General features: G+C 35.6%; 1 protein-coding gene across 7 annotated transcripts in view; it reads right to left on the bottom strand.

Moving 5' to 3' along the window:
- TCF12 (transcription factor 12) overlaps nt 1-23,574 on the bottom strand; it is a 396,425-nt gene that overhangs the window by 105,090 nt on the left and 267,761 nt on the right. For all 7 annotated transcript variants that reach the window (XM_070377972.1, XM_070377970.1, XM_070377974.1 and 4 more), the window contains one exon: nt 17,871-17,935. In XM_070377972.1, coding sequence (XP_070234073.1) covers nt 17,871-17,935 — 65 coding nt within the window. The remainder of the gene's footprint in view (nt 1-17,870; nt 17,936-23,574) is intronic.

Below are 23,574 nucleotides of genomic sequence, written 5' to 3'. Positions count from 1 at the left end.
TTTATTAAATCATGAGGCTAAGGCAATCTCTAAGTGACTTCATCAAGCAATTCCTGGGGCTTTTCCAAATCCTGTTGACTAGAATAAAATTCAGATTTGTACACAAAAATATGATGAACCTCTTTATGACCATTACAACTGACTTCAAATTGTTTAAAAAGACAATTCTAGTTTTCCTTCATATGTTGATTCCACCTAAGGAGCTTTTAACTCTAAAACAGGCTAAAGCAGGACCTTTTCCTTCTACTAAAAGAGGCCAGAATAGAATGGGAAATTATGTCCACTCCAGATTTAGATAATCTGATGACCAGCTCTCTTGCACTCTAGACAAACCACATAAAAGGGAAACCAACAAAATTACTGATCTTCAAGTGTAGCAAATCAAAGTTCCTAAATAAAATAAAAGCCCTCCTCGTTTTTGTTATTATTATAAAAAGGAAGAACACTGAAAAAGACATTAAGTACTTTTAGCACCTTTAGCTCTCTAATGAGCTTTTCCAACACCTTGCCAATTCTCAATGGGAGGAACTACAGGGGCTTTCCCCAATTCTCCCCTCTAATCATCTTGGGAGAAATGTTTCTTAATACTTGGGCTGAATCTCTTCCAGTACTGCTCAACTCAACTACTATAAAGCAGCCTGTGCTTCAGAATACTGAGACAGCTCAAACAGTGAAGCTCTCTAGTGAACCTCAAGAGTTACTGTCTTTCAACCTACTCCCATTTGTCCAGGCCCAACAGAGTTATATGCTCTTACCTGGCCTTGTACTTTAGCCAAGGACAGAGTTGCCAATATTTGTAATGACAGCAGACATGCGTTCAGAGTACCTCATGATTTTTAAATGCAGAAGCAACATGGCTTTCTTACTTTAACCAGAAATAACATTTAAAATGTCCCCTAGGTTTAGGGATTACTGGATGCAATAGTTTTACCTGCCACTTTAGTTTCATCAAGATTATGGGGCATTCTAAACTGGATTTGCTGGAAGCTGAGGGAAATCACCTTGCTGATATTTCCAAAAGAAATGCTGCCCTCAAAGGTACTAGCAGAAGCCAAATCTCTGTTATGGTCCAAAGGGATACTCCCCCAAATGAGTTAGCAGTTCAGAAAAACCTCAGAAAAACTGGTTAAGAGAACTCAATAAATGGCCTCAGAAAAGGAAAAACAAGTTTAGAAATTCAGTAATTGTTAGTCTGATAAAAAGAGAAAGCTCTGATTTGGACCAAAAACCATCCCAGTCCTAGTGGAAAATCTAGTAATAAAATTCCCATTCCTTACCACTGTACATGCATTAAGTCAGTCTTCTGACAAAATGATAGCATTCCTCAATCAATACTGGTAGGGAAATTAGAACATGTATTGATATAAAATCATATAGATGAATGTTGGTAGTAATTTCTGGTCTCCAACCTCAGAGGGATCATCAATGCCACTTGGAAAGCTTTTCACTTGTCACTAGAGAGCTCATGGAATTAGAAGAAAATTTTAAAGTCTTTTATTTCAATCAAACAACAGATGCTCTAATCCCTCTAGCTTAAAATTTTCAGTAAAGCAAATATCTAGCTTCTGCTTAAATACAGCCACTGAGAGGGAAGTCATTATTTACCAAGGTTGGAATATTCCATCCTCTATGACTGGGTTCTTTGGTAGCTCAGATGGTCAAGAATTTGCCTGCAATGCAGGAGACCCAGGTTCAATCCCTGGCTCAGGAAGATCCCCTGGAGAAGGGAATGGCTATCCACCCCAGCATTCCTGCCTGGAGAATTCCATAGACAGAGAAGCCTGGCAGGCTACAGTCCATGGGTTCCCAAAGAGTCAGACAGGACTGAGCAAGTTTCATTTCATTTCATTCTAGGAGAACATTCCTTCTCATACTAAGTTAAAAATCAGAATTACTTTGTCCAAAGTTTTAACCTTAAAAATTACAGAACAAGCCAAATTATGCTTCAAATATCTGAAGATGCTTTTCAAATTACTGGTGTCCTCTCTTCTTAAAACTAAATAGCTTTCTGTCCTTCAATCATTCTCTATATGCTAGAGTTGCAAGTTACTTTAATATTTGCAAATTCTTCTCTGAATAGGTATGTTTACTTATGCCTATTTAGAAATAATTTGCTCAGAATGGTATACAATATCAACTTCCTTGTTCTAAACATGTTCTAATAATTTAGCCTAAAGCTAAGGTCCCTATAATTAGGTTTGTTATGTTAAAAAACATCCAACATGCCCTTTTAAACAACTAGCTTTAATTAATCCTCTAGGGGAAACAGTAGTCTTGGCTCTATATGTTTGGCTCTATAGGATTGGCTCTATATGAAAACCCCGATTTGCTTCATTGTCAGAAACATATACCTTTGAGGAATATTATGCATTATCTGTAGTACGGTCCGTTCAGTTAAGGACTGGAATAGAAAACATTTAACTTTTGTGGGCCATACTGTCTCTGTTCTAACTACTCAACTCCACTTTAGAAGCCAAAAAGAAACCATAGCCAATGCATAAATGAATAAACATGGTATGTTCTGATAAAACCATCCACAAAAAACCAAAGTGGTAGAGATATTTGGCTGGAAGCTGTAGTTTGCTGGCCCCTGGTCTAGAGCATACCTATCTAGGTTATCTGACTCTCATTCTATGGGAGCTATTTTACAACTCTTTAAATTGTAGATAACTTGTAGCAATGAAAAATAATTCTTATATGTATATCTGAAAAAAATCCTGTTCAGTAAAGAGATGAATAACATTTCTCCACCCTCAACAGCTCTACCACCCTCCTCCAAAGGAAAAAAAAAAAGTTTTTCCTCTATTTGAATATTAATTTCCATAATTTTGATCAATGAATGTGTCTGTTTTTGGATTTTCCTTTGAACTGGTTCTAATACCTTACAGATTTCTTCACTGATGAGATAAAATCTGTATACCTGTTCATTTTTATATCTACACAAAAGTCATGATTTTATTTTTAAAAAATTATCTCTTAACACCTGCAATGTGCTGTTGTAATGTAACTAAGATCTATCTAAACTACTCATCCCACTGTTCTTGATATGTAGCCTATTGCTGCTGCTACTGCTAAGTCGCTTCAGTCGTGTCCAACTCTGTGCGACCCCATAGATGGCAGCCCACCAGGCTCCCCTGTCCCTGGGATTCTCCAGGCAAGAACACTGGAGTGGGTTGCCATTTCCTGCTCCAATGCATGAAAGTGAAAAGTGAAAGTGAAGTCGCTCAGTCATGTCCGACTCTCAGCGACCCCATGGACTGCAGCCCACCAGGCTCCTCCGTCCATGGGATTTTCCAGGCAAGAGTACTGGAGTGGGGTGCCATTGCCTTCTCCAGATATGTAGCCTAGAGTAATATAATTTCAAATAGTTTCCTTGTTGCCATTTTATAAATTCTCTTGTAAATCGTAAACCCACAGCTTAACTTTTCTAAGAAACACCTGTATTTTTTTAATCGTGCCATGTGTCCAATCCCAAACCCTTAATCTTTGTTTAGGTATTCAAGCATCATCCTTTTAGTTAAAACATCTTACACCTTTTCCCTAAACATTCCATTCAAGCCAAGCTAAAATGCTACTATTCTGAGAAAACACACTCTCTTCTTTTTTCATTCCAAATACATTTGTTCAAAAGGTATTCACTGATAGCTTCTTGTCTATCAGGCACAGAGGGAGGACCTGGAAGTAATAAACAAGAAGCCACTGACTGCCTTCACAAAGTGGATAGTTTTTCCGGGAGAAAATCAAGGAAAACAATACAATGTGTAGAATACTACTGTCTCTATTTTGTAAGTCATATTTTCTCTTTGCCCAAGATGTTCTCCTGTTAACTCTGTCAAATTGTATCCAACGAAGATCTTAAGAGTTTTATACTTTCTTTGCAAAATCTTCTCTGTATCAATATCACATTCCTTTCTCTTCTGAGTTCTTATATCTATGCTACTTGAGATTTAATATGGATCTTTTTAGTTAATTTTGTGTGTATACAGTTGGTCTTCTCAATTAGTTTGTAAGCTTCCTAAAGATTAATACCAATTCTTTTATTCTGTTGCCTGGCCCAGTTCCCTTCATATGAAAAAATAAGCAAATACTTATTGATAAGATTCTGTATCTTTTATACAAGTTTTATAATGTGTGAAGTTGTCTTTTTTTTTTTTTTTTTTGACATTTTTTAACCCAATAAGAAAGAAGTATGAGAAAAAAGATGAAGTATTTAAATTGTAAGTGAATTTGGTCTGCATAAAACAGAAGTGGTAATAAATTTTTGTGAATTGGAAATGTATAATTTCTAAGGACACAATAGTCCTTAGAGAATAAGAGATTATTTTTATTAAAAAAAAAAAAAAACAAATACACATTGAAAAAAAAAACTGGTCAATAAAATGTTAAAATATAATGAACACATTACTGCTGTGGGATACAGATCTGTATAACAGGTCCTATTAAATCAGTGAAAACTCCTATTATTTGATTAAAAGCACAACTGAAATAAAGCAATTCATCTAAATACTTTAGGAATTTATTTTAAATTCATAGAAATCTATAAAAGAACTACCCCAAACCAAACTATATCTAGAGATTAAACAATTAAGGACAATGAAATAATTTAAAATGCATTAAAAATTCCATCTTAACAACTTAAAAACCTAATTTTAGGAATAAAAGAAAGAAGGAGTTCAGGATTGTCATTGTTGTTTAGTCACTAAGTCATGTCTGACTCTTTTGTGACCCCATGAACTATAGCCCTCCAGGCTCCTCTGTCCATGGGATTTCCCAGGCAAGAATACTGGAGTGGGTTGCCACTTCCTTCTTCAGGGGATCTTCCTGACCCAGGGATCGAAATTGTGTTTCCAGCATTGCAGGTGGGTTATTTACCAATCGGCCATGAGGGAAGCCAGAGTTCAGGATCCAACACCCCCAAATACGGTACTATGACATACTGAGTATTTTAAGCTGAGGAGTTTGGGAAACTGAAGCAGGAAGGTCATTCTAATGCCCTCATCCTGACCCTAACCTGATATTCCTGAAACAGTCTCTCCTCATGTGAGATGTGTACTCCCTACAACCAGAGAAAAGAAGCATCCTTATGTTCAAAAAATAGGGATGTCAAGAAGAATCCTAACAGGCTTTACTAAGTTTCCCCCAGTTTACAATTACCTCATACTCCTTAATATACATCATATTAATCCATAATCGCCTATTCTTCGTCAATCCTAGCATGAAAAGAAAGTACATAGGTCTGTTTCTTTTAGTTTTCATCCCTTATAAAGGCTCCCATTTATGCAGAACTTATATTAAATAAATTTGTAAGCTCTTCTCCTGTTAATCTTTGTCAGTTTGCTTTTCAGATCCAATCAGGAACCTTAAGAGGATTGAAAAAAACTTTCCTCCCCTATAGAATGAAGACTTTAAAAAATGTACTTATGGATATCTTAGGCTAGATAATTACTCCATTGGTCTCATTCTTTAGGGATTTTCTATAACTGTGCTGTCAGAAATCATCTCATCAAGTAAACTGTTCAGTCTCCAAAACTGTCAGTTGTCATGGGCAAAGGAAACCTGTCCTTAAAAAAAAAGTTACTAGGGAAGCGAGGGGAGGAAGGAAGAAAAAGAAAGAAGTAGCTACAACACAGGTATATTTTATATAACAGCTTATAGTCATGTCACCAACTAAAATGATTCTATTAATTACCATACTTACTGATCTAGAAGGGACTGGAAATTTGTTTGACTGTAGTTAACCCTGTCATAAAAAGAAAAACTGTAGAAGCCTTTGAAAGCCTTATAGAGTTGTAGGAGTCCTTTTTATATCCTGGATACCCATCCTTTGTTACATGTACAGTCTTCTTTTTTTAAACCTATGCTTTTTAAAAAGCAGAAGTCTTTAATTTTGATGAAGTTTATCATTTTCTTTCTTTGTAGTTTTCTGTGTATTCTATGGAAGAAAGTTTTGCTTATCCCCTAATTGAAGAGAGATTCTCTTCTGTTTTTCTCTTAAAGCTTTGTAATTTTAGCTTTTACATTTAGGTCTAGATCCACCTTGTAAAACTTCTGCTTTTAGTGTAGGAGAAAGACTAACATTCGTAATTATCCATAGGAATATCCATTTGTTAGTGCACCCTTTTAAAAAAAAATCTTTCCTTTTTCCATTGGAATTCTTTGGCAAACACTGTTAAAAATCAAATGAACTGCGTTAAGTGTGGGTGCACTGCTGGGCTTTACTCTGCTCCAGTGTAACATTTCTCAGTCACAGCAGTATGGTGCTATTTAATTATGACAGCTTTGTGCTGCTGCTGCTAAGTCGTTTCAGTCGTGTCCGACTCTGTGCGACCCTAGAGATGGCAGCCCACCAGGCTCCGCCATCCCTGGGATTCTCCAGGCAAGAACACTGGAGTGGGTTGCCATTTCCTTCTCCAATGCATGAAAGTAAAAAGTGAAAGTGAAGTCGCTCAGTTGTGTCCGACTCTTAGTGACCCCATGGACTGCAGCCTACCAGGCTCCTCCATCCATGGGATTCTTCGGGCAAGAGTACTGGAGTGGGGTGCCATTGCCGTCTCCGGCTTTGTGCTAAGTCTTATGTTAAATAGAGTCCAGCAGCATAAATTTTCCAGCTTTGTTCTTCACTTTTCCACACTGCTTTGGGTACTCTAGGTCATTTGTATTTCCAAACAATTTAAAAATTAGCTTGTAAATACCTATGCAAACACAAAAAATCTTGGTGGGGTTTTCAGTTCAGTCTAGTTGCTCTTTGCGGACAAAGAGTCTTGTTCGACTCTTTGTCCTCATGGACTGCAGCACGCCAGGCCTCCCTGTTCATCACCAACTCCTGGAGTTTACTCATACTCATGTCCATCAAGTAGGTGATGCCATCCAACCATCTTATCCTCTATCATCCCCTTCTCCTCCTGCCTTCAATCTTTCCCAGCATCAGGGTCTCTTCAAATGAGTCAGTTCTTCGCACCAGGTGGCCAAAGTATTGGAGTTTCAGTTTCAACATCAGTCCTTCCAATGAATATTCAGCACTAATTTATTTTAGGACAGACTGGCTGGCTCTCCTTGCAGTTTAAGGGACTCCCAAGAGTCTTCTCCAACACCATGGTTCAAAAGCATCAATTCTTCAGCGCTCACCTTTCTTTATAGTCCAACTCTCACATCCATACATGACTACTGGAAAAACCATTGCTTTGATTAGACTGACCTTTGTTGACAAAGTAATGCCTCTGCTTTTTAATATGCTGTCTAGGTTGGTCATAACTTTCCTTCCAAGGAGCAAGTGTCTTTTAATTTCATGGCTGCAGTCACCATCTGCAGTGATGTTAGGGCCCCCCAAAATAAAACTAGCCACTGTTTCCACTGTTTTCCCCATCTATTTGCCATGAAGTGATGGGACCAGATGCCACGATCTTAGTTTTCTGAATTTGAACTTTAAGCCAACTTTTTCACTCCTCTTTCACTTTCCTCAAGAGGCTCTTCAGTTCTTCACTTTCTGCCATAAGGGTGGTGTCATCTGCATATCTGAGGCTATTGGTATTTCTCCCGGCAATCTTGATTCCAGCTTGTGCTTCATCCAGTCCAGCGTTTCTTAAGCAGGGTGACAATATACAGCCTTGACGTACTCGTTTCCCTATCTGGATTCAGTCTGTTGTTCCATGTCCAGTTCTAGCTGTTGCTTCCTGATCTGCAAACAGATTTCTCAAGAGGCAGGTCAGGTGGTCCAGTATTCCCATCTCTTGAAGAATTTTCCAGTTTGTGGTGATCACACAGTCAAAGGCTTTGGCATAGTCAATAAAGCAGAAACAGATATTTTACCTGGGATTATATGCAATCTACACATCAATCTAAGAATTAACACTTTAAGAATATTGTCTTCCTATTCATGAACATGGTACATTTCTGCATTTGCTGAGGTCTTTAAAAATTTCTCCAAGCAATGTTTAGTAATTTGGCAGTTTTCAGTGGTCTTGTATATCTTTTAACATTTACTCCTAAAGTATTTAAATAAAGTTTCTTAGCTGCTACTGTAAATAACTAGTTTTCATTAAACAAACAAACAAACAAAAACTAAGCTGTTTTTCACATACAATAAAATGTTCAGATCTTAAGTGTCACTCAGTCAGTTCTGATGAATGCATATTAAGACACAAGATGTTTCTATCACCTCAGAAATGTTACCATCACAGGAGAACTTCCAGTGGCAACCACTGATTTGATTTTTTTTTTTTTTATCAACACAGGAGTTTTGCCTATTATTGTTGTTCATATAAATGGAGAGACAGAGTATTTTTAAGATTTGGTCTCTTTCACTCAGTGTAACATTATGAAATCATTGTTGTTGTGAATCGCTCAGTTGTGTCCAACTCTTTGGGCACTGTAGCCCACCAGACTCCTCTGTCCATGGGATTTTCCAGTTAAGAACACTGTAGTGGGCTGCCATTTCCTCCTCCAGGGGATCTTCCTGACCCAGGGATTGAACCTGCACCTCCTGTGTCTCCTCAATTGCAGGTGGACTCTTTACCTGCTGAGCCATTGGGGAAGTCTATGAATTCATTAGTTCATTCCATTTTTTTTGTTGAATAGCATTCAATGTGTGAACATAATACAGGTCATTTATCTACTCTCCTGTTGATGAACATCTGTGATATTTCCCGTTTTACGTTATAATGAATAAGCCGCCACAAATATTTTTTTTTTAGTTGCATCTTGCAGCATGCAGAGCTTCTCTTACCGAGGATCAAACCTGCACTTCCTGCAGTGGAAACATGGAATCTTAGCCATTAGATCATCAGGGAAGCCACTGCTATGAACATTTTTGATGAAAGCTTTTGATGAACAACTTTTTCTGGAAAAACACCTGGGAACAAAACTGTTGAGTCATGGGGTAGATGAATATTTAACTTTAAGAAACTGTCAAATAGTTTTTTAAAGTCATACCATTTTACAGTCCAATTAACAATTTAAATTTAGCTTTAAATTTTTTTAGTTATTCTGTACAAGGTCCTAATATATAGCAGAGGAAACTATATTCAATATCCTGTAACAAACCATAATGGAAAATATAAAAAGAATGCAAACATGTCTATAACTGAGTCACTTTGTTATCAGAGACTGGCATAATATTGTAAGTCAACTATATTTCAATAAAAAAATTTAAAAAATAAACTTCAGCTATTCTGGTAGTTGTGTATTACCATGTCACTGTGGTTTTAATTTTCATGTGCCTGAAAGCTAGTAATATGGAGCATTTTTTAATGTGCTGAGTGCTCATTTGTATATCTTTTGTAAATGTCTACTCTGAAAATTAGATTGCTTCTTTCTTATTACTGAGTTATGAGGGATAATTACATAGTCTACACTTAAGTCCTTGTTGCTAATACTTTCTCTTATTCTGTGGCTTCTCTTTTCCTTTTCTTGATGGTGTTCTGGAAAGAACACAAGTTTTAAATTTTAATTAAGTTCAATTCATCAATTTTCTTTCATGTTCTATACTTTCTGTATCTTATGAAAAAAATTTTGTCTTGAAGTGATATATTCATCTATATTTTTCCCTTGCAGCTTTATTATTTTAGCTCATATTTATCTCAAATTTACATCTATGAAATAAGGTAGGGCTTCCTTGTGATTCAGTGGTAAAAAAACCGCCTGCAATGCAGGAGATGCGGGTTCAATCCCTGGGTTGGGAAGATCCCCTGGAGAAGGAAATGGCCAGCCCACTGCACTATTCTTGCCTAGGAAATCTCATGATCAGGGGAGCCTGGCAAGCTACAGTCCATGGTGTTGCAAGAGTTGGACATAATTTAGCAACTAAAACAACAAAAGCAAATGAACTAAGTTAAGAATTGAAGGACTTCCCCCCTCAATATTGATATAGTGTTCCAGCACAATATATTAAAAAAGAGATGTTTCTTTCTTACTGAATTGCTAGAATGCTCTTATCAAACACCATTTTCCATATAGGTATGGGTCTCTTTTTGGACTCTATATTCTGTTCCATGATCTATTTGTCAGTCTTTATAAGAAAACTACACTATCTTGATTACTATTGCTTTACAGGAAGTCTTGGGCTTCCCTTGTGGCTCAGCTGGTAAAGAATCTGCCTGCAATGCGGGAGACCTGGGTTTGATCCCTGGGTCCGGAAGATCCCCTGGAGAAGGGATAGGCTACCCACTCCAGTATTCTGGCCTGGAGAATTCCATGGACTGCATAGTCCATGGGGTCGCAAAGAGTCAGACACAATTGAGCGACTTTCACTTCACAGGAAGTCTTAAAGCCAGGTAAAGTCCTTCCTCCTTTCTTCTTTTCAAAGACTATTCTGGCTCTTATTAATCCTATACTTTTTCGAACCAACTTTTAAATAATCTTGTCAATATCTGACAATAATCTTGTCAATATTATAAAGAGCCTATTGGGAGTCTGACTGGGATTGCATTAAATCTATAGCCCACTGGAACTAAAATCTAAATGATATTGTCTTCCAAATCATAAACACAGTATACTTATTTATTTAGATCTTGTTTGATTTCCATCAGCAATATTTTATAGTTTTTATTGCTGAAGCTTTATAATCTATTAAATTTATCCCTTAGTATTTTATACTTTTTGATGTGACTATAAATAATAGTTTTTTAACTGAAGTATACCTGATTTACAGTGTAACGCCAATCTCTGCTGTGTAACACAGTGACTCAGTTACACACATATACATTCTTTTTTAAATATTCTTTTCCTTTACAGCTTATCACAGGATAATAGTTCCCTGAGCTATACATGAGGACCCTGCTGTTTATCTATTCTAAATGTAACAGTTTACATCTACCAACCCTAAACTGCCAGTCCATGTCTTTCTCCCCGTTTCCTCCCCTTGGCAATCACTATTCTCTTGTGAGTCTTTTCCTGTTTCATAGATAGGTGCATTTGTGTCATATTTTAGATTCTCCATATAAGTGATATCAAATGGTATTTGTCTCTTTCTGACTTACTTCACTTAGTACGATAATCTTTAGGTGCATCCATGTTGCTGCAAATGGCATTATTTCATTCTTCTTTATGGTTGAGTAGTATTCCATAAATAGCAGGCACTTGCTGCTAATACGGGGGTGCATGTATCTTTCTGAATTATAGCTTGGTCCAAGTATATGCCCACAAGTGGGATTGCTGGATCATATGGTAATCTATTTTTAGTTTTCTGAGGGACCTCCATACTGTTTTCCATAGTTTGCTGTACGACTTACATTCCCACCATGTCCCTTTTCTCCACACCTGATCCAGCATGTTATTTGCAGACTTTTAAATGATGCTCATTCTGACAAGTGTGAGGTGGTACTTCACTGAAGCTCTCATTTGCATTCCTCTAATAATTAGTGACGTTGAGCATCTTTTCATGTGCCTAGTGGGCATCTGTAAGTCTTCCCTGGAGAAATGTGTATTATGGTCTTCTGCCCATTTTTCAGTTGGGTTGTTTGTTTTTCTTTCATTGACTTGTAAGAGCTGTTCGTATATTTTGGAGATTAAGCCCTTGTGTGTCAGATCATTTGCAAATATTTTTCTCCCATTCCATAGGTTGTCTTTTCATTTTTTCTTATAGGTTCCTTTGATGTGCAAAAGCTTATAAGTTTGATTAGGTCCCATTTTAAACAATACTGCTTTGATAGTTTGATTTTCTAATTGTTCACTGTTAGTATATAGAAATCTAATTGTTTTTTAGACTGGCTATGTAAGCTGTGACCTAGCTAAAAGTATGTATCAGTTCTAGAAGTTTTCTTGATGATTCTTTATGACTTATGTACAGAGACATACCATCTGCCAATTCAGCTGAATTTATTCCTTTCCAATTCTTATCCCTTTTCTTATTACACTCACTAGAATACAAAATCCAGGTAGTAAGAATAGAAATTCTTACCTTGTTCCTAACAGGAAGAAAACATTTAGTCTTTCACCTTTAAGCATGCTGTTACACTTAACAGCTAGAGATCTTTCATACAAGTCTTTTTATCAAACTGAGGAAGCACCTATCTGTGCTTAGTTTCCTGAGAGGTTTTATTATGAATATTTGATTTTGTTGAATACTTTTTCTAAATCTTTCAAAATATTTTTCTCCTTAGTTCTGTTAATGTGCTGAACGAAAATGACTGATTTTCAATGTTGATTTTCAACAATTAAGCTACTCTTTCACCACTGGTACATACACCATGTGCATTTTGAGTACCAGGGTGTTGTTCACCTTATAAAATGAGGTGCAAAGTGTTCCCTTGTCATCTATTTTCTAAAACAGTTTGTGTATGATTGGTATTAATTTTCCCCCTCAGCATCTGCAAGAATTCACCAATGAAACTATATGACCCTCAAACTTTTTCTGTAAAAAAATTGAGATGAATTCACTTGCATTAATAGATATTCAGTTCAGTTCAGTTCAGTTGCTCAGTCGTGTCCGACTCTTTGTGACCCCATGAACTGCAGCACGCCAGGCCTCCCTGTCCATCACCAACTCCCAGAGTTCATTCAAACTCATGTCCATCGAGTCGGTGATGCCATACAGTCATCTCATCCTCTGAGGTAGAGCTATTCAAACCCGTGCTTCATCTTGTCCCCTTTCAGTAAGTAATTTTTAAGAAATTTGCTTGTTTCACCTAAGTTTCAAATTCATTAACTTATTCCTAACACTTTCTTATTATTCTTTTAATGTATATATGACCTACAGTGATAATCTGTCTGCCACTTCAGATACTGGTAACTGGCTGTTCTTTCCTCACCTCCCTGTCCCACATTAATTAGTCTAGCTAGCAGTTATTCATTTCATGGATCTTTTCAAATAACCAAATTTTGGCTTCATTAGCTTTTTCTATTATTTGTGTAATATTACACTTTTACTGCTCTTATTTGTACTGCTTTCTCCCTTCTTTTTCTCACTTCAAAGGGCAGAACCTCAGGTCATGCACTGCAATCTTCTTGAATACAAGTATTCAGAGCTATACATTTTCTTCAAGGCACTGCTTTAATTGCATTAACAAATTTTGTTATCTTATTTCATTATAATTTACTTAGGAATACTTTCTAAATTCCCTTCTGATTTCTTTTCAAAATCATGGGTTATTTAGACATGTCCATGTCTAAATGAAACAGCCCGTGTCATTCCAAATATTTGGCATTTTTCTAGGTATCTTACTGACTTCTAATTTAATTCTTTTGTGGTCAGAAAAAATACTTTGTATGATTTTAAGCTTTTTCAATTTATTGACATTGATTTAAAGATCAGCATATGGTTCAATCCTGTCAAGTGTAACATCTACCCTTGAAAGGAATTTATATTAGTCAGTTGTTGGGAACAGAATTTTATAAGTATCAATTAGGTCAAAGTAGTTTACAGTGGTTCATTTAGTTCTATGTCTTTACTAAGTTTCTGTCTAGTTATTCTGTCAACTGCTGAGACAGAGGTATTCAAATCTTCAACTATGATTATGAATCTCTCTCTTTAATTGTACCAATTATTTTTCCCTTCATTTTGAAGCTCTGTTATTAGATGTATACACAGTTTATCATTGTTTCTTTATGTATTGACTCATCATTTTATCATAATCAAATGTGGTATATAATGGGATTGATTATAATGGAAAAAGAAAATGGTAAAGAAACAAATGGTATGGGTAAATTTCTAAATAACTGTTAACTGAGTTTTGAAAGTTAACTGCTATTTTTTCAAGGGTAAATATCTTAACTCTGATGAAAATTAAATCTCTTGGGGAAAAAACACAAGACACTGCCTCTTCTAGGCTGAGCACTTTGAATAAATACTTGTTTAAGAGGTATCAATGACAAATAGTCATAATCATAAAAAGAATTTTTCATTTCATGGTAGCAGTTATTAAAATATTATATCAATTGAGTTTTTCTTGACAGTTAATTTTTATTGGAATATAGTTGGATTTACAATCTTGGGTTAGTTTCAGGTATACAGCAAAGTGAATCAGTTATACATATACATATATCCACTCTTTTTTATATTCTTTTCCCATATAGGTCATTATATAGTATTCAGTAGAGTTCCCTATGCTATAGGTCCTTATTAGTTATCTATATATAGTAGTGTGTATATCTCAATCCCAATCTCCCAATTTATTGCCCCCATACCTACTGTTAATAAAGATGTTGGCTTCTATGCTCTATGTTAAATTTAAAAAAAAATTCAATTGCAGAATGATCAAGTTTCCAGTAATACTGCAACATCGGTTTCCTTTTAATGGCTCATCAGTTATGCAATTGCTGTGAAGGTAATATGAGCAGACTCATTTAGCAACATATTATTACATCATCTTTACATGAAGTAAGGCCCATCAGGCACTATTAAATTAGCCTGAATTTTGCAGTATGTCAGCAGCATTTTATGTACATTAATAGCAAAGTTAATGTTCCTTGGGGATTTTGTTGAGAAAAAATGGTTTCAAAGTGGTGTTTAGATATATTTGTGTAATATTTTGTAGCCACTATATTTTCCTCTATTATCATTGTGTGATTAAGATTATTATGTTGCTTGTGAACAGGTAAGACAAAATGGCAGCCAATTGTTTTCATGTATTTTTTTTTTCTTTGACCCATTATAGTAAGTACTGTTTGAAATACAGGGGTTTTTTTTTTTTGAATGGGAGTGATATACTTTTTTAAACTCTTGAATTTCCTGAATTTACTACTTAGGCCTCAAATCAGCTGGTGTGATCCACGGTAACTTCTCCCAGCAACTGTAGCATAGTCAGAGTTAAGTAACAGTAATAAATAGCAAAGCCATTGTTCCATTTACAGTAAGGAAACCTTTTACTTAGAGACCTCCAGTCTTCACTGACGTTGTTTACTCTTGTTGCAGTATTATCTTCTCTGTGCTCAATTTTGGACTTTCTTTTTGGGGCTCAAGCATTGCTTCTGTGAATTCTTCAAAAGCAAATATTTTCCTGATTTGAATATCTATAAAACTTCCTGATACAGCAATATCATTATTTTATATATTCCCATAACCTCCTTCTCTTTTCCATGGGCCAGCCTGATCTCTCCAACATAGGATAATTATTAAACAATGATCTTGTAGTTCCTTTTTTAATACTCCATATATGCTTACATTTGGGGTATACAGAGGAACTGGGGTTCTCAAAGCATAATCCCCAGTTCATGGGAATTAAAATCACCTGAGGCACGTATTAAAAATACAAGTTCTCAGGCCCCTCCTTGACCAAACAAATTAAAATGAGAGGGAAGTAAGAAATTCTACAGTAACAAGCATGAGTTTAGAAGGCCTACCACTTGCTAAATGTATGGCTCTGAGGAAATTACAAAATACCTATGGAGAACACTCAATTTCTAACCTGCAAAAATAGATGCTGTTAAAAGAATTAAACGTGGGAGTTCTCTGGTTACCTAGTGATTAGGCTTTCACTGCCAAGCTGGCCTGGGTTCAATTCCTGGTTGGGGAACTACAGAAAAAAACAGAGGGGCATTAAATGTGTAATTCAATGCCTGGCTCAGTTAGTGCTCAGTAAATGATAACAATTGTTATTAGAATGCTATGCATCTAGGTTTAAATAATTGTTTTGATATGAGAATTAAATCTGGTATAACATATTAATCATTGGTAAAAAGTTAAGATTCATTTTTGCAAAATTGGAGAATTACATAAATGGAGCTAACCATTGATTCTAACTAAATAGTGATACCTTTGGTAAGGGAGTATAAAAAAAACTAAGTGAAAACTCATTAATATAAGCATTAACAATAATTTAATAGTTGTAGTTTCAAAGAGCTTACAATAGTTTTTATTTTCAAGTTTATAAGTAGTGTTAACATTAGACAAATGGTTCTCAATTTTCTTGGTCTCTTAAAAATAATATTAAGGACTCAGAATAGCTGTTTTTGGTGGGTTATATGAATTGAAAACATTTTAAAAGGTACATTCATTTTGCAAAATATTTTCATTTTCAGTTTAGCCTTCTGAGACTTACATACATGGGGGAAAAATCACTAATTCTGTTTTCCAAATGAAGAAGTCAACACAGAGAGTGTACTTAAGGTTAAGTGACTTGTCTTAGAACCACAGGTCAGTAACTCAGATATGAGATCTGAACACAGGTATTCTGATTCTGAATGGCACAACTATGGGATAGTTACTAAATGAAGTAGTATCAGGAAGATCTCCTGGAGAAGGGAATGACAAACCACTCCAGTATTCTTGCCTGGAGAATTACATGGACAGAGGAGCCTGGCGGGCTACAAACCATGGGTCTCAAAGAGTTGGACACAGCGGAACGATTTAACACTTTCACTTTACTTTTCATTTTCCCTGTGACAGTTAAGTGCCCATGTCTAAAGTTAAGGTGGGTCTTATGAAAGGCATGCAGACAGCAGAAAACACTTAAATGTATTCTGCCTTTCCTTTGTATGCTTTTTGGCTTGATTCTGATGGGAATCTGCAGGCAAACTGTATATTTAGGATTCTCAGTGTAAAGATGTGGGGGGAAAAGCAGAGGAAATGGCCATTAGTAGAAATGCAACATGCTAAGGAATATGAAGAATTGAAAGAACATTTCCAAGTCAAAGAGACCGGAGGAAACTCAAAATGGTTTCACTGCAGATTTGCAAGGAGGTCTTTTCAAGAAATTGTCCTCAGCAGGAAATCCTTTGTGTCTTGTCACTTTAGCAAAGCTATATTATAACTAGCAGAGCTATATTATAACTACCCTTAAACCAGGCACCTGTCATGCTCTGCTTATCTTTGGCCCAAGCAGTTTTCAAATCTTTTGATCTTTTTTTTTTTTTTTTTAAACTTTACATAATTGTATTAGTTTTAGTTTTGCCAAATATCAAAATGAATCCGCCACAGGTATACATGTGTTGATCATAAAATACCTTGCCTCACCTGCTGGTTCTTTCCATACATCAATGATGATGAAGAATAAGTAACAGATGACCATGAGACCTCCTCCCTAGCTTCCCCTTTAGTAATCTCATGGACAAACTCTATGAACAAACTTGTGAACAGGATAACATCTAAGGTACTTCCCTAGGAGTACAGTGGTTAAGATTCCATGCTCCCATTGCAGGGGGCAGGTGTTTGACTCCTGGTCAGGGAATTAATATCTCACATGATGTCCTGTGACCAAAAAAAAGACTGCCTCTAAAGAAAGATCACAAGAAGTCAACAAAACTACATGCAGTGGAGAATGGCAATGACTCTGATTCCTCATCTCAATGATTAACTGAAATTAATTCCCCCCTTCTTCCCCCTTTATAAACCATCATGGTCGAACAGCATCTTCAGAATTGGTTTTGGCAGGGGGATTCAAGTCTGCCTTCTCCCCAGATTGTCAACTTTCTGATCAAAAGCAACTTTCCTTTCTACCAAAACCTGCTCCTCAGGTATTGATTTTCAAGTAGAAAACAGCTGGACCTGAGTTTAGTAACAGATTATGATGAAAATACTTCCAACATTAGTAAGTTTAACACAAGACAGTCAAGCCTCACGGAGCAATTTCATGTTCTTCTTGTAGTTTACCAGCAACACTGTTCTTTTTATGAGGAAATAAACAGACATCATCTTCAGAAATCAGCATTTTGGAAGATGGTAGGAAGGTAACTGGTACTTTGCCTCCAGTTAAAATGGAGGTGAGTAATGAAATTCTTTTGACGATAGAGAAATACAGTTTGGTGAACCATGGAATGGAAACCATTTCAAACAGAGGAGCAGAAAGAAAATGTTTAATTACTAAAACCCCACTACATTTAGTCACAAATTAAATGCATAAAAAGGGTGAAATAAACTGGATGAATTTCCACCTCATCTGTTAACGTCTTTATTTACATGTTAAGAAATTATCTCACTGATTTTGTATTTATTAACTTACTTGACAGCCTGGTAATCCAGTATCTCTGCTGTACAGGGAAAATGAGCCTCTCTCTGACGTTTTTCCTGTAAAACAAAGAAAGTAACTTTATATAGAAATCTTTAATGACTGACACACAATCAATTCAACTTCTAGACCATTTATGAGAACAAATGATAAACAAGAATATAAAATCCAATAAACAAAATCTGAATAGCTTACTGCTGTTTCAGTCATGTGACAAAATGAAAAAAAAAAATTCAAAAGAATGGATTGCTTCAGACTCAACATCTTCCCCCTCTCTCTCCAAAATTAAAACATTATCAATATAGTGCACATCTTACCCCAGACTCAAAGGTAACCACTACCATAAAACTGGTATATGATTCCCATGTATATTTTGAATCTATTAGCATATATTTATGTATATATGCTAATAAACAATACACATTACACATTACTATCTGTGTTTAATACATTTAAACAGGTGGGATTACATGGTATATAACCTGAGATATACATTAAAGATAAGACATCTAGTTCACTCATTTTTGCTGCTATAAATGTCCCAATATACAAATAAAAAGGACAGTTGATCTCTTTTCCTACTGAAAAACAGAAAAACAGTTTCTACTTTTTCTGTTGTTACCATGAAGACTGCTTAAACAAATATCCTTGTACATATTGTACACATACAGAAGAGTTTCTCAGGATAGACACAAAGAAGTGGAACTGCTGGATTAAAGGATGAACACATTCAACTATGCATTACCTTTCTCTGAAGTTTTCATGCAGATGTATACCCTTCCCAGAAAAGAATTAGAATTCTGTTGGGATTATATCTGCAGTTCCAAAGCTGATGGCCAAGTGTCAGGAATGGTATAGGCCAGCACTAGAGGGAGAGCAGATGTCTCAAAGTGCTGACAACTGACAGCAGTGCTAATTTGCTTTTTAATACACAGGAGCTTAGTAGGTTTAGTAAAGTGAATTTTCAATTAGTGTATAGTTTTAAACTAAACGGTCTCTCACAAATAGACACATTGCTTAAAAAGATTTCTGCAAGGATCACAATTTGATGTTAATATCAAAAATGGCAATACAAATAAACAATGGAAGAGCTAATTCTTTTTCTCTGTTTCAAGTATAAAAAAAATTAAATCTGACAAGTTACCCGAAATATTTAAAGTTACTGAGGCTATATGAACTTCACCATAACTGTGCACTACACAATGAGATATTGGCTCGTGATTATATAAAACTATAGTTTATTAATTAAATAAAACTCCACACATAGTTGACATGCTCAAAATTGTTTACTGATATGGTACACAATTTTTAAAAAACTTAAGAGATGCATGTATTAATATTTGATCATTTTCACTGATGTATGCATGCTACTGACATACTCAACTGGCCAACTGATACAGAAATCTTAGAACTCTGAACTTGGCATCTACTGAACCTTTAGATACACAAAACAATTCTTGTAATAACAAAGCAAGTTATTAGAAAATACTTTAATAATTAAGGATATAATTTCTGAGCCCACTAGAATATGTCTTAAGAAGCACTTACTGTTTACTACTGATGAAGTACCTATTACAGGCCAACACATAAAAATTACATGATTTATGAAAACAGGTTAATTAATGTGGTTTATTTGCCTCATTCTCACCACCAAGTAATACGCTCTATATAAAGAATTTTAATTGGCAAAATATATGAAATTAAAGATGAAAACATCTGTAACTCTTTAAATATATCCTTTACAAGTAAGACTACTTATGTAAGTCAAAATAATATCTTACAGTTTTGGATTCTACATTTCAGCTCTTGAAACCTGCTTCATGAAATTCTTAAAGGATTACATATTTTCAAGTCTGACACACACCCTTCCCTGTTGAACCAAGATGATGTCATATACCTAGCAGGACAGAACTGGGAGACAGTAACATTTTAAACCAATACCATAAAGTTTTTTTTTTTTTTAAAAACAAGTTCCAATGACTTGTCATTCATGACAATACACTATCAACTTATTATTAGTTGAAATAGTCACTAAGTCCTTTTTACCTTGCAAATTCTTCCTTATACATTATTTTAAACAGTAAGGACTTAAAACTAAATAACTGTTATACTTTCATTCAACTGTACTGCTGCTGCTGCGTCGCTTCCGTCGTGTTCGACTCTGTGCGACCCCATAGATGGCAGCCCACCAGGCTCCCCCGTCCCTGGGATTCTCCAGGCAAGAACACTGGAGTGGGTTGCCATTTCCTTCTCCAATGTATGAAAGTGAAGTCGCTCAGTCGTGTCCAACCCTCAGCGACCCCATGGACTGCAGCCTACCAGGCTCCTCCATCCATGGGATTTTCCAGGCAAGAGTACTGGAGTGGGGTGCCATTGCCTTCTCTGCAACTGTACTAGTAAGGATTTTTTTAATTGTTGAGGTGGACAAGGAAACAGAATGAGAAATATTAGGTCTTTTTTAAAAATAAAGTACAGATTTCAAATGCAATCTTAATATCTGTGTGGAAGCTACCCATTAGATAAAGACTGTTTAAAAATAATGTCAAGTTTTAAAATTTACTTCCTATACCGATTTAAATTTTTAAACTTCTTCCTTTCACAGAGGAAATTCAAACCAGAAAGAATGAAAGTCATTTAATATTAGCCCATAACTTCAAAGTAAAGTTTCCTCTAAAATGGAAAGTTGAGAGCTTGTTTTTAAAATGACACGTATCCTATTCAAATGAGATTCAAAATATAAATACATTTTAGTTCACCTTTAACTTGTTAAAACTATTTATTTCTTAGGGACTTTAGAAATCTGGGTACTCCTGAAATATAATAACACATATCATGTCTGAGATTTAAAAGACAATAATCTTTAATTCTTACAAAATTACTTTTCACAAGAACACTCTTCAAGAAGTAAAATGAATCCTATGTCTTTTTATTTTATCTTAGATGTCTGATAAAGAACAAAAACTTCTGATTACAATTTAAGAACTACTAGTAACAACATATATCTCATTTCCTTTGAAATACCTATTAAAAATATCACCAAAATTTTACTGAGATATTCTAGTAGAGGGGTTTTATTTACGTGTGGGTATGTATGAACCATGGGCCTCTTTGGTATAACTACTCTTCATTTAAAAAAAAAATAATGCCACTCTTCTCACTGGTTTTATGTTCTTTCTTATACATAGTCTGTTTATTACTTTTTGTTCATTTATTATTTTTAAAATTTATTTATTTTAATTGGAGGCTAATTACAATATTGTAGTGGTTTTGCCATACATTGACATGAATCAGCCATGGGTGTATATGTGATCCCCATCCTGAACCCAGAACTACTCTTCAGAATAATGTTTTTAAAAGTATAAAGCATGATATGTACTATTAAAAGTAATCTAATGTTATTAAAATATTAAACAAATGTGCTGCATAGTAATACCTTATTATTAACACATTAAGTACAAGATCTAGAAGTAGGCCTATTAACAATGGTAATTTCAAATCACAAATGACAATTTAAGATATCTGCAACAACTATATTATGCTAATGAGAATATCTATCCTATTGGTGACAAAAATCATAAATACTATCAGGTCTCTTTTGCTACCCTCATTCAAGGAAATTCCTCATTGGCACTCCTCATTTAAGGAAATGCTAAATTTCACTTGGAGACTAGGAAAATAACAATTCTTTTTCTGTCCAAGTTCATTGATTTTGCTTCCATTTTGAGAGTCTCTGGACTCACTTTAAGAACCCCAACACTAGTGGAAGAGAAACATATTATTGAAAGATATGCATTTACATATATATTTGTATATTGAGCCCAACACGTATTTCATAAATATTTTGTGTGCAAAAGCTTTTTATTTAGACTTGTATGGTATATTATACATTAATCAGCCTCAGTATTTTCTGACCCCAAACAGAAATGTTCAAGACATGACAGAAGATTTTCAATAATTTGGATAGGATTTATAACTACTGTTTAAGAAAACGCAAATTACCGATTCAAGACATTATTTTACCCAGGTGTTTGTGAAAGATATATAAACTATTAGAAACAGTCATTACTGTAACAAATTTTCTTGGATTAAAAAAAAAAAATTCTAAGTCATCTTGTTCCCTAGGAGTAACATACATGTTTTAACAGCAAGTTGAAACTCTCCACTGCTTGCCTAAACTCCAGAAACATAAACTAATGTTAATATTAGTCTATAAAGAACTCTTCAAAAGATCGTTTCACCTATATTCTTTTGGCACAGGACATAATCAGCAGTCAAGCTGAGGCTGAGGACAGGCAAGTTTACCTTCCCATTCTTCCCCAACCCAAGCACAAATATGCAGGAGTTGACTAGATAGAAGAATCTGAGTTTGATAAATTCCATCAAACATTTATGGGTTAATCACTCTGAGAGAGAGCCTGTGCCCTTAATAGGTGTCAACAAGCAGAAAAGCTTATAGCCTAACTGGATGAAAAACAAGTTTCACAATTAAGGTCAGGTGTCTTGAGATCCAGATCCAAAACATACTAAGTGGTTCTAGAGGAATGGACAGAGAATTGTCTGGGGCTAACACAATCCATAAGGGCTACTGAACAAGGAAGGAGAGTCATATTCAAACCTGAATGAAGTAATAGACACCATCTGGTAATACTCAGGGCTTCCCTGATTGCTCAGTTGGTAAAGAATCTCCCTGCAATGCAGGAGACCCTGGTTCGATTCCTGGGTTGGGAAGATCCGCTGGAGAAGGGATAGGCTACCCACTACAGTATTGGGCTTCCATTGTGGCTCAGCTGGTAAAGAATTTGCCTGCAATGTGGGAGCTAACTGGAGGAGGGCATGACAACCCACTCCATTATTCTTGCCAGAAAAATCTCATGGACAGAGGAGCCTGGAGGGCTACAGCCCATAGCGTCACAAAGAGTCAGACACAGCTGAAGTGATTCAGCATGCATAGTTACACTAAAAGTAGAGATGAAACCACCCACCCATTTTACAGAAGGATCTTCTGAGCACAGAAGAAGGGTCTTCTGAGCAGATGGCAATACAGCCTTTTAGGCAAGTGACTTTCCAACAAAAGGGGTCTGGGAAATAAGCTGTGTTTTGCCCTACATAAAGCTTAAGCATTGTCAAATTGGTTTCCATTTAGACCCAGATCACGCTATCTGTAGGCTGTGAGAACAATCAGTCTCAGGGATAAAAGCGATATGCACTGATTGAACAAGTCAATCAAATACCGAGTTGAACATGTTTTCTTTACTGAAGGGCTAAAGAATGAAAATCTAGCTAGTCTTGGGAGTTTCTAGTGTGGTGAGAACCAAATATAAACAGAGGACCCCATCTTTCATTGTACAGTCACTGATTTTTTTTTCAAAAGCAATTAAATGCTGTTTCCCCCTAATCAGCAAGAGAAAAAAGAAAAAAAGAGTAGAAAGGTACAGACTGAAAACACAAAACGGCAAAGAGACAAGGAAATGTAAAAAGACACAACAAAAGAGAAACAAGGAAATGTGCCTTCCTCTACACCTCTACTGGAATTTAATTATGCCGTAAGTACAGTCCAGAATACACTGGCTTTTTTAAAGTCATACTACCTTGTTGGGCACAAATTAGACTTTTAAAAAAAGAAAGCCGAAACACTGTTAAACCAAGCCTTCCTATTCTGTACTTATACAAGTGATTTTTCTAGATGTAAATGCAGGAT

The sequence above is a fragment of the Bos mutus genome, chromosome 10 (assembly GCF_027580195.1).
Source record: "Bos mutus isolate GX-2022 chromosome 10, NWIPB_WYAK_1.1, whole genome shotgun sequence".
Classification (NCBI taxonomy): Eukaryota; Metazoa; Chordata; class Mammalia; order Artiodactyla; family Bovidae; genus Bos; species Bos mutus.
Note: the sequence above shows the minus strand (reverse complement) of the source record. Positions and strands in the feature narration are given on the sequence as shown.